A 12460-nucleotide genomic window follows, 5' to 3' on the forward strand; every position below is an offset into this window, starting at 1 on the left:
GTGTGTGTGTGTGTGTGTGTATACGCAAGCGTGAACATGTGTGTGTCTTACTTCGCAGTGAGCAGGCGGTATTCTCCAACTTTGGTAGACAGATCCACGATCTGCTCCAGAATCTCCCTGCAGATGTTGACGTGTTTGCGGTGTTTGGACTGAGCACGCTCAGCAGCCAGACGCTTGTGAAATTCCTTCTCTTTACACAGCTCCGCCTCCCCATTAATTCGGTCCTGCTGCAGCAGAGCCTGAAATAAACACACACACACAATGTATGACTATGTGTATGTACAGTTATAGTGATGGTCTGTGTGTGTTTGTCCATGTACTGTGTGTGTGTGTGTGTGTGTGTGTGTGTGTGTGTGTGTGTGTGTGTGTGTGTGTGTGTGTGTATGGTGTGTTTCCTCACTGCCTCTCGGTCCAGGGCCTGCTGGAAGTCTTTGAGTCTCTGTTGGTGGATCTCTCTCTCCCTCAGGATGCGGTTCTGCCTCAGAACCTCCTTCTGCTCTCTGACCTGCATCAGCTGAACTGCGATTCGCTTCTCCTGCTGGGACTGTCGTATCAGTCGCCTAATCAGCTGCTCCTCCCGCAACATCTCCTGCAGCCATGCACACACACACACACACACACACACACACACACACACACACACACACACACACACAACAACTGAGGGTCAAAACCAGGAAAGACACACAAAGCCAGCGAGCTAAACTAACAATAAACACACAGCTCGACTTCCCAAAGATACACAGGAGTGTGTGTTACTCTGGCACTAAAGCAGGTGTGTTAAAGAGGACGAATGTTCCTCTCTGTGGTTTCTCGTGACTGTGCTTTATTAATACTCATTTCAGTGCGACTGATCACACTGCTCTGGTTTATTCTATCCAGTGTTATATCTGTTATCTACATTATTGTTATCCTGTAGTGTGTACAGAACGCTCTCAGTGAGGATCCTGTGATCAGTTCTTCCTCAGCAGCTCCTGTTACCTGCTCTGTCTGTCCCAGGACTGTTTTATGTCCTCATCTCTTTCCCCTGTGTGACTCCCCCGGGCTCTATCATTCAAACACATCTCACTCCCTCATCACACTCAAACCCATCCATTCAAACCTGTGTGTGTGTGTGTGTGTGTGTGTGTGTGTGTGTGTGTGTGTGTGTGTGTGTGTGTGTGTGATAAACACACCTCATGGGTCTGATGTGCGTGTAGCTGTTGGATGAGCGCTCGGCGACGGCGTTTCTCTCTCTGTTCCCGCGCCGTGGCGTCCTCCTCTAGACGCTTCCTGATCTTCTGCACATATGCATTGTTCCATTCCTCCATCTGCTCCTCGTTCACCTGCACACTGTATACACACACACACACACACACACACACACACACACCTCTGATAAACCATCAGATGACTGAAACTCACAGACATTCACCAATATGTTTTCATTAACTCTAACATTCTCAGCAGGAGGAAGATGATGATTATATGTTTCTTTCTCTTTTTGTGATTTTTTTCTGTTCCTCCTTTCTTCTCTCTCTCTTTCTCTCTCTCTCTGTTTCTCTCTCTCTCTCTCTCTCTCTCTCTCTCTCTCTCTCTCTCACACACACACACACACACACACACACACACACACACACACGGGGTGTTTACCTGACAGAGGCTGAACACGATGCAGGAGACAGTCTCTTCCTGTTCTTCTCAAACTCACTGATCTGATAATGAACACTCTGAATATTCAAACAAACAAATACATACACAGTTTAACATCGCTACTGATTGGCTGAGAGCAGTACAGTGTGTTCTGATTGGCTGAGAGCAGTACAGTGTGTCCTGATTGGCTGAGAGCAGTACAGTGTGTTCTGATTGGCTGAGAGCAGTACAGTGTGTTCTGATTGGCTGAGAGCAGTACAGTGTGTTCTGATTGGCTGAGAGCAGTACAGTGTGTTCTGATTGGCTGAGAGCAGTACAGTGTGTTCTGATTGGCTGAGAGCAGTACAGTGTGTCCTGATTGGCTGAGAGCAGTACAGTGTGTCCTGATTGGCTGAGAGCAGTACAGTGTGTTCTGATTGGCTGAGAGCAGTACAGTGTGTCCTGATTGGCTGAGAGCAGTACAGTGTGTCCTGATTGGCTGAGAGCAGTACAGTGTGTTCTGATTGGCTGAGAGCAGTACAGTGTGTTCTGATTGGCTGAGAGCAGTACAGTGTGTTCTGATTGGCTGAGAGCAGTACAGTGTGTCCTGATTGGCTGAGAGCAGTACAGTGTGTCCTGATTGGCTGAGAGCAGTACAGTGTGTTCTGATTGGCTGAGAGCAGTACAGTGTGTTCTGATTGGCTGAGAGCAGTACAGTGTGTCCTGATTGGCTGAGAGCAGTACAGTGTGTTCTGATTGGCTGAGAGCAGTACAGTGTGTTCTGATTGGCTGAGAGCAGTACAGTGTGTTCTGATTGGCTGAGAGCAGTACAGTGTGTTCTGATTGGCTGAGAGCAGTACAGTGTGTCCTGATTGGCTGAGAGCAGTACAGTGTGTCCTGATTGGCTGAGAGCAGTACAGTGTGTTCTGATTGGCTGAGAGCAGTACAGTGTGTCCTGATTGGCTGAGAGCAGTACAGTGTGTTCTGATTGGCTGAGAGCAGTACAGTGTGTCCTGATTGGCTGAGAGCAGTACAGTGTGTTCTGATTGGCTGAGAGCAGTACAGTGTGTTCTGATTGGCTGAGAGCAGTACAGTGTGTCCTGATTGGCTGAGAGCAGTACAGTGTGTCCTGATTGGCTGAGAGCAGTACAGTGTGTTCTGATTGGCTGAGAGCAGTACAGTGTGTCCTGATTGGCTGAGAGCAGTACAGTGTGTCCTGATTGGCTGAGAGCAGTACAGTGTGTCCTGATTGGCTGAGAGCAGTACAGTGTGTCCTGATTGGCTGAGAGCAGTACAGTGTGTTCTGATTGGCTGAGAGCAGTACAGTGTGTTCTGATTGGCTGAGAGCACTGGGTACAATAACAGATAGAGGATTTGTTTCTTTGTTTAAAATCAGGAATTAGTTGTTAGGAGATGATGAAAGCTGTGTGTGTGTGTGTGTGTGTGTGTGTGTGTGTGTGTGTGTGTGTGTGTGTGTACCTGAGTGTCTGGTTGGTGGTGGTGTCTGTGTTTGCCCATCGCTCTGACTGACCGACTCACTGGAGGTTTGGGGATCTGCACCATAGCTGTCTGAATACGATCCATTATCTCCTGCTGCTTCCGACGGACCTGTCGGTGCTACACACACACACACACACACACACACACACACACACACACACACACTCCTAATGAAACAGGTTGCATTCAGTCACATGACTTTTGCTTGTGGGTTTCCTTCCGGTGAATGAAGTGGTGGTCAGGGAAACTGATTTGGCTGCCGTTATGTAAAGAGCAAATGAAACTGTCTCCGACTATTTTTACAGTTTCGAGGCCGATGCACGGTCAAGATCCCTTCAGAAAGCTGCTCTTTGCGATGGGATTAGATCCTTACATGCTAACAAAGAAGGATTTTTCTAGGAGTTGGAAAATGATCCATCTGTTGAGTTCCCTGACATCTCAGACTCCCTGGTGCTGCGGATGTCGTTCTACACGGACACACAGATGGAAACCTGGAAAATCATGGAGGAGAACAACTTTTTATATGTGCCTGGGTTAAAGATCTGGAGATCAGGACACGACAAGATAAATCCTGTATCGGTTTTGCCTGGAGGAGGAGTTTCTGGGCTTTTTGTACGCGTCTTTACGACGGTTGCTAGGATGCTACAAGTTTTAGAATGGGGTGTAAACAAACCACAGCTGCTTGATTACCAATCTTCCAGCTCTTCTCTTCTAAATTATTCACAAAGATCCACAGAAACCCCTTAAAGACCTGGGGATTGGTGAAACAGGACAGAGACGTGATCACGGCTCGCTGTAACCGCACGGCCGGGGAAGCAGTTTCGTGCTGATAACTAGTGAGCTCTGCTTTTGTGTTTCTGTGGATCGTCTCGATTATCTTCTCTCTAGTTCAGTGTAGGAGCTCAGTCTACATCATCGTCCCTGTAAAGATCACTCAGACATCCTGATAAATAAAGTGAAAACATACGCGCTAGTTTACAATATGGAGACCACGATCAAAGAGTAAACAAAAACACGTCTGAGGACTGAAGCGTCTCCTGAACTTCAAAACATCACAGAATAACAGAAAATGGTGAGAAAAGTGATTTGTGAATCCAAACGAAATAAATCTGAGGAATTTACAAACCTTTCCCGAAGCGACTGCTGCAGACTCGAGTGTTCTTCGACTCGGCTCCCTTCCGTCACAGCGAAAGGTTCAAGACCCACCTTTCTCACTGTCTTTTGGTCAAATCCTTTGCTCTTTCCTTTTTTATCACTTCATGGGGAATCCGGAAGAAACTTTTATCAGTTTCACGGTTTGTTTGATTCGAGCAGCGCAAAACAATGCAAGTGTAGAGCATTTTAACGACGACCAAGGAGCCGCAGTGATAGTAACGCTTTGTGAACAGTGAGTTCAGCTGACCACCACTTCATGTTTTGCATATCTAATGAGGAGGACGTGATGTCAGATGCAATCCAGCTCTATATGGGAATGATGAAGGGAACACTGATGGACGTAATGAAAGATCTAATCTAATCTAATTCATACAATAGCCAGTTTGTTAACACAACAGATAGTTAGCATAACAGCTATCTTGTGAGCCAGCTAGTCAGACAGTTGTCGAGTTATCGAGATATCAGTAAGCTGGTTGTTCTATATTTTACTGGTGTAGAAATTAGAACTTAGCACATTGTACTGTGAGTGCCAGTGAAGACACACAGAAAGTTTTTCACCTTCTGGATGTCCTGCAGTCTCATCTGCTCCTGCAGGTGGCGCTGTTTCTCCTCTCGCTCCAGTTCAGCTATCACTAAGCATCGGTATGCATCACGGCCTCTCTTATCGAAGCGCTGTGCGATCTTCTGCATCTTCACATCTGCCTCACGCTTCACCATCGTCCTCAAACGCTGGAACACACACACACACACACACACACACACACACACGCACACACACACACACACACCAATTCCATCAGGATATATATACACAGAACTGTGATACGGGTGCTCCGGTTTCCCCCACAGTCCAAAGACATGCAGGTTAGGTTAACTGGTGACTCTAAATTGAGCGTAGGTGTGAATGTGAGTGTGAATGGTTGTCTGTGTCTATGTGTCAGCCCTGTGATGACCTGGCGACTTGTCCAGGGTGAACCCCGCCTTTCACCCGTAGTCAGCTGGGATAGGATCCAGCCCGCCTGCGACCCTGTAGAACAGGATAAAGCGGCTACAGATAATGAGATGAGATGAGATGAGATGAGATGAGAACTGTGATACGATTTATAGACACTCAGTGGGTGGAGCACCTCGGTGTAGATGTGCTTCTCCACACGGTGCAGTCTGGCGACGGCTGCAGGCTGCATGGTCTTCAGCATGGCGCCTGTCAGCCCTAAACGCGTCTTCTTCTGCAGCAGGATGTAAAGCTGGTAGAGCAGGCGTGTGGCCGCACCCTGCTGGCCATGCATCACCGCTTTGGCCATGCCTAGGTCAAAGGGGACGCCCAGGAGCTGCAGCGTGGGCTCTAGACGTGTAAAGTTGTTCAGCTTGGCATTAGCTGTGCTAAAACACACACACAGATTATATGATAAAGATCCTGAAGATAAATATAGACCTGTGATTATAGAACATCACTAGAAAAATGAGAGCTTGAGGTAATAAGGGTATTTTTCTGTCCTTTAGCATGTTTCATTTACGGTACATTTCTCCATCAGCGCTAACGTATCTGTAGCTGTCCCGTGAGTTTGCTGTCCTACTGTTGGTGAATTTTAGATGAGCATTGTACCAGCGCTCACAGTCTGAAATTTTAATCACAACTTTCTCACAACTCCACAACACTGTCCTCGGCTGTGTTAGTGGCACTAAACTGCCTGCCAGTGAGAGTCACATTATTTGTTCTCACAACCAAATGATTCTTTTGATCTGATTTTTCTGGACAACAACAAAATCAGGCGTAAATAACATAACCCTTCCCACAGCTCCAGCGTTCCCTGAGGTCCTCCTAGCTCAGAATACTGTCTGTGCTGTGTGGAGGAGTTTCGCATTCTCCCGGTGTCCGTGTGGGTTTCCTCTGGGTTCTCTGGTTTCCTCACCCCTCCCAGAACATGCTGATAGGTGGACACTAAATTACCCCAGGTGTGAATGAGTGTATGAGTCTGTGTGTGATGGACTGATTGCTCATCCAGGGTGTATTCCTGTTTCACACCCAGTGGTTTCCTGGGATAAACTCCAGATCCACCACCACCCTGACCAGGATAAAGTGGTTGCTGATTACCAAGATGGCTGCCTCTGTGTGTTAGTGTGCACTGTTTTGTCTTATTTTGTTTGTAAACTCACTTCATTGCTGCGATACTCGAATCTCTTTCACCAGAGAAGAGCTCATGAACATCAGGGGAACAACTCCAGCAGACTTACTACCAACTTTTATGGTGTCATCTGTGGAAATATTGGACATTCTGGTCAAAACTGCGATCACCTTTGCTCACTCAGTGAGATACCGGAGGAGAGGGAAATGCACTGGTGCGCTCATGCGTCAACACCAGCACGGACTTCACACTCCTCTACCTGCGATATTTCTCTCCAATGTTCACTTACTGTACAATAAACTGGAGGAACTCCAGCTGCTGGTGGAGAGAAACAGGGACTTTTATTCATCTTCCATTTTATGCTACACGGAGACGTGGCGATGAGGACTCGTACCAGACTCTGAACTGCAGCTGGTCAGCTTCCACCTTTTCGGAGCGGGCCGTAACACAGATCTCTCCGGTAAAACGAAGGGTGGTGGAATCTGATTTATGTAAATAGCGGCTGGTGCAGTGATGTGTCCGTGATCCTGCAGCACTTTTCTCCTGACCTGGAATCGTTTATCATTAATTGTAAACCTTCTGCTCCCCCTGGGAGTTCGCTTCATTCATTCCAGTCAGTGTTTACATTCCACCGCAGGCCAACATGCAGAACACCCAGCGCATGCTGGCGACCAGATACTGAGTGTGGAGCAGATGTGCAAGGACTCCATAGTTACTGTCCTCAGTGACTTTAACAAAGGTAACCTCAGCCATGAATTACCCAAATACAAACAGTTTATTAAACGCCTGACCAGAGAGGAGAATGTTCTGGATCACTGCTACACTCCAGTCAGCAGGGCCCATCACCCCCCCACTGCACTGGGCCACTCTGACCACATCATGGTCCACCTGATTCCTGCATACAGGCAGAAATTAAAGCTGAGGAAACCTGTAGTGAGGACAAAGATGTGGAGCAATGAGGCTGTGGAGAACCTTCAGGTGTGCTTGGACTGGACAAACTGGGATGTGTTCAGGACTGCGACCAACAGTGTGGATGAGTTCACAGAGGCTGTGATGTCCTCCATCAGCTTCTGTGATGACATTTGACCCCCAACCACTAAGAAAACTATGAGAGAGACCCCATCATGTAGTATATCAATGGAAGCAGAATTGAAAGATGAACATTTCTGAATTGGTTTGAAGTAAATATGATGAATATGAAGAAAGATATTGTCTTTTGACTTTTTTGGTGATCTTGACCTTGACCCTGACTGGATGACCCTCAAAATGTTGGAGGTTCTATTTGAGACCAATGCCCATCTATCCTGAAAGTTTCATGAAGATTGGTCCAGCCATTTTCCCAGAATGTTGCTAACAAAAAAACAAAGAAACAAACAAAGAAACCCACCAAAAACAATACCTCGCCCCCTGGTGGACTCCGTCCTGGGCGAGTTAATTAGCAAGGAACAATGGCACTCTTTTTAAGAAAAAACTGTGTAATTTTGTTACTAAATTGCAAAATTTGATGAAATTTTCTGTTGTTTTCCCCAGCAGAATCCAGGCGTTTTATTTATTTATTTTGTGCATAATTAATGAGACTAACTAGCATAAAATTATCTAATTTACATACAGTTTATGAGGATCAATGGTAATATCGATAGGTTTTCTTTTTCTTTTATTGCTTGAATAATATCTGGAAGTGTCTGTGGGCCATGAACATCTTTAAAGTGTCTCAACCAGCTATTTTGCATATTTCATATAATTTGCAGGTACATAGTATTTTGCATACATGCAGTAATTAGGCCTAAATAATGTAAAACAAACAAACAAACAAAAACCTTTGTATTTTGCCAGTAAGTTTGGCTGAAAATGCTTTCAGAGGCCAAACCATACTCTTTTAAAAGTGGCTATAAACACCATGAAGGAAATATGCATATTAGGGTATTTTAACTTCGTCTGCATATAACTGACGATTCTGAAATGAGGGTGCTGGTGTTCAGAAGCAGCAAAACACTTGTTCTTCAGCTTGAATAGTCAAAGTGAAAGCACCATATTGAGCACAAGAGATCAGTCTGTTTCACTACATCTGATTTTTTGTGCAGATCGCACAATTTACCTGGACAATTTGTGACAAATTCACGAGACTTGCTGATGGTTCAACTGCATGGTTTAAGTATTGAACAAGCTGTAGTGTATATGGTTTGAAATCTGCATACGCACACATCCCACAATGCACTAGGGTATCCCCAGTTACATGCCAAAGGTTCTTTTTCCGAGCCAGTGAGGAACCAGTGTTTTGGGGAAGCCCTTAAGCCATCCAAACAAAACCATGCTCCAGACACGGTGCTGTGGGTGAACCTATCTGGAGCATGTGTACATTGAATATATCCATATTTAACCTGCCTTAATTTATGTCTGGGGCATGTTTAGACATGAGAAATTCATATTATCAAAGCAGATTATGAGCAGTGTCGATAAAAAGTATTAAAAATTCCACCTAAAAATGCATGAAATATGAAAAATTTGGTGCATTCATCAATTATGCAACATTGACCGCTGACTGAACTCATTACCTTCAGGACCTGTACGAGTCCAGGACCCCGAGGAGAGCAGAAAGGATCGCGGTCGACCCCTCTCACTCTGGACACAAACTTTTTGAATCACTGCCCTCTGGTAGGAGGTTGCAGTCCATTAGAACTAAAACCTCACGCCACAAGGCCAGCGTTTTCCCCACTGCAGCTTCCTCATCAGTAAGGGCCGAGACCCCACTGACTCGAACCTCACACTCTCCATCTGTGACATTAATGCACTTCGTCTCTGAACTGTGATTTTAAACATCTCATGCTCGTGTCATACATCATGCTGTGAACTTTTATTGCACTTTCCGGCTCACGCTGTGCAGCTCAGCTATTTTTACACGGATTCTCTTCCTCTCACACGTTCACGTTACGACTCTTCACCCTGTGACCTGCTTTTGTACATGCTGGGTCACACTGTACAGCTGGTAAATTCAATTCTGGTTCTGGTTCTGGTTCTGATTACTGAAGATGAATGAAGAAATGAATGAATCTAACAACATTAATTTGAAAAAATTAAATAAATGTACAGTTTGTGTGAATGCTGCTTTCACTGTTCATTAATGAGCAGGTAAATAAATGGATGTTTTGTACAGATGTGTAGTTGTGTTGTATTAAAGGAAGTGCAGTGATGTAATCCACACCTGTGTTTGGAAAACTGGTGGAAATCCTCCTGGAGCTGGTGTTTGTGCAGGATTTCACCCAGCAGATACCCGTTAGAGAAATCTCTGGCCAAAGAAAGCGGCTCTGCATTGACAGACAACATTCACACAGATCACATTAGATTAGATTAGATTAGATTAGATTAGATTAGATTAGATTAGATTAGATTAGATTAGATTAGATTAGATTAGACTGGATGAGATGAGATGAGATGAGATGAGATGAGATGAGATGATGTTGGCTAAAGCTAACTGACTCCACACAGGAACATGCAGCTGCTCACCGACTGTCCTGGACAACCGAAGCTCAGAGTTCAGCCACTGACACAGAATATCAGACATTTTACTGAACTCAGAGTTAAATTATTCCTCTCAGAAACTCTTCACACCGGAAGCGGCTTGTTTACGGTTTCTTTGTTGCTACAGAAACGTCGCCTTCAGCCCTTTGTAAACAACTCGCCGAATGGCGTCAGCGTCGTCATGGTAACAAAGCGCGTGAAGCGCAGCCTCCGAGTGTTAGCTTAGCATCCTGATTCCTGAGGGAAATTTAACCGACTGGACATCAACGGAGAATTAACTGACATTAATATCCACAGACACTGACATTAAAGTACAACCCCGATTCCAAAAAAGTTGGGACAAAGTACAAACTGTAAATAAAAACGGAATGCAATGATGTGGAAGTTTCAAAATTCCATATTTTATTCAGAATAGAACATAGATGACATATCAAATGTTTAAACTGAGAAAATGTATCATTTAAAGAGAAAAATTAGGTGATTTTTAAATTTCATGACAACAACACATCTCAAAAAAGTTGGGACAAGGCCATGTTTCCCACTGTGAGACATCCCCTTTTCTCTTTACAACAGTCTGTAAACGTCTGGGGACTGAGGAGACAAGTTGCTCAAGTTTAGGGATAGGAATGTTAACCCATTCTTGTCTAATGTAGGATTCTAGTTGCTCAACTGTCTTAGGTCTTTTTTGTCGTATCTTCCGTTTTATGATGCGCCAAATGTTTTCTATGGGTGAAAGATCTGGACTGCAGGCTGGCCAGTTCAGTACCCGGACCCTTCTTCTACGCAGCCATGATGCTGTAATTGATGCAGTATGTGGTTTGGCATTGTCATGTTGGAAAATGCAAGGTCTTCCCTGAAAGAGACGTCGTCTGGATGGGAGCATATGTTGCTCTAGAACCTGGATATACCTTTCAGCATTGATGGTGTCTTTCCAGATGTGTAAGCTGCCCATGCCACACGCACTAATGCAACCCCATACCATCAGAGATGCAGGCTTCTGAACTGAGCGCTGATAACAACTCGGGTCGTCCTTCTCCTCTTTAGTCCGAATGACACGGCGTCCCTGATTTCCATAAAGAACTTCAAATTTTGATTCGTCTGACCACAGAACAGTTTTCCACTTTGCCACAGTCCATTTTAAATGAGCCTTGGCCCAGAGAAGACGTCTGCGCTTCTGGATCGTGTTTAGATACGGCTTCTTCTTTGAACTATAGAGTTTTAGCTGGCAACGGCGGATGGCACGGTGAATTGTGTTCACAGATAATGTTCTCTGGAAATATTCCTGAGCCCATTTTGTGATTTCCAATACAGAAGCATGCCTGTATGTGATGCAGTGCCGTCTAAGGGCCCGAAGATCACGGGCACCCAGTATGGTTTTCCGGCCTTGACCCTTACGCACAGAGATTCTTCCAGATTCTCTGAATCTTTTGATGATGATATGCACTGTAGATGATGATATGTTCAAACTCTTTGCAATTTTACACTGTCGAACTCCTTTCTGATATTGCTCCACTATTTGTCAGCGCAGAATTAGGGGGATTGGTGATCCTCTTCCCATCTTTACTTCTGAGAGCCGCTGCCACTCCAAGATGCTCTTTTTATACCCAGTCATGTTAATGATCTATTGCCAATTGACCTAATGAGTTGCAATTTGGTCCTCCAGCTGTTCCTTTTTTGTACCTTTAACTTTTCCAGCCTCTTATTGCCCCTGTCCCAACTTTTTTGAGATGTGTTGCTGTCATGAAATTTCAAATGAGCCAATAGAGTAGAGTAGAGTAGAGTAGAGTAGAGTAGAGTAGAGTGTACTTTATTGTCCCCAGGGGGGAAATTTGTGTTAGGCTTAAACAGTCACTGCAACACATACAACATTCATACGGTACATTAAGACAATACATAGAATACATAAAAACATAGACCTATACATAAAAAACATAAAACTATACATTAAAAAAAAACTGTGTACTGCATAGCATAGCTGCTATCTGTCATTGAGCATTTTTATGGCAGTTGGTAGAAAAGAGTTTTTATATTTGTTCAGTTTGCAATGTGGTGTTCTAGAACGTCTCCCTGAGGGTAGCAGAGTGAATTCCTGGTGCAATATATGGGTGGGGTCATCTAAAATCTTCAGTGCCTCCCTGAGCACTGACTTTTCATAGAGAGATTGCATATAACCTTGATCTGTATGACCAACAATTTTAAGTGCAGTTTTGACCAGACGCCCCAACTTTACTTTCAACTGGACAGTCAGATTCCCATACCAGGTTTCCATACCATACTGTATCACACTTTCTAAAACCATTTGAAAAAATAAAAACAGAAGCCTGCTACTAACACCATACAGTGTTAAAAAATACATCCTCTGCTGGAGTTTAGTGCATAGACTGTCAATGTGAACATGCCATGTAAGTGAGCTGTCCATGAGTCCACCCAGGTATTTATAGGAGCAGACCTGACTGATGGGGTGTTGTGGATGCATACTGGTCTTGAATCAGAAACTGCTCTGGGGTCAAATATCATTTCTTCCGTTTTCTTTACATTGACAACCAGGTGATGGG

The 12460-nt window shown here is 44.7% G+C and overlaps 1 protein-coding gene across 1 annotated transcript in view; it reads right to left on the reverse strand.

Moving 5' to 3' along the window:
* Window positions 1–9948, reverse strand: part of LOC132872685 (sperm flagellar protein 2-like) — a 236466-nt gene extending 226518 nt beyond the window's left edge. Inside the window, exons 1-9 of the mRNA XM_060907666.1 lie at window positions 9891–9948; window positions 9589–9691; window positions 5394–5646; window positions 4825–4995; window positions 3091–3228; window positions 1633–1709; window positions 1176–1332; window positions 401–589; window positions 52–239 (exon numbers count right to left, since the gene is read on the reverse strand). Coding sequence (XP_060763649.1) covers window positions 52–239; window positions 401–589; window positions 1176–1332; window positions 1633–1709; window positions 3091–3228; window positions 4825–4995; window positions 5394–5646; window positions 9589–9691; window positions 9891–9948 — 1334 coding nt within the window. The remainder of the gene's footprint in view (window positions 1–51; window positions 240–400; window positions 590–1175; window positions 1333–1632; window positions 1710–3090; window positions 3229–4824; window positions 4996–5393; window positions 5647–9588; window positions 9692–9890) is intronic.
* Window positions 9949–12460: the final 2512 nt, after the last annotated feature.

Source organism: Neoarius graeffei, chromosome 24, assembly GCF_027579695.1.
Source record: "Neoarius graeffei isolate fNeoGra1 chromosome 24, fNeoGra1.pri, whole genome shotgun sequence".
Taxonomy (NCBI): Eukaryota; Metazoa; Chordata; class Actinopteri; order Siluriformes; family Ariidae; genus Neoarius; species Neoarius graeffei.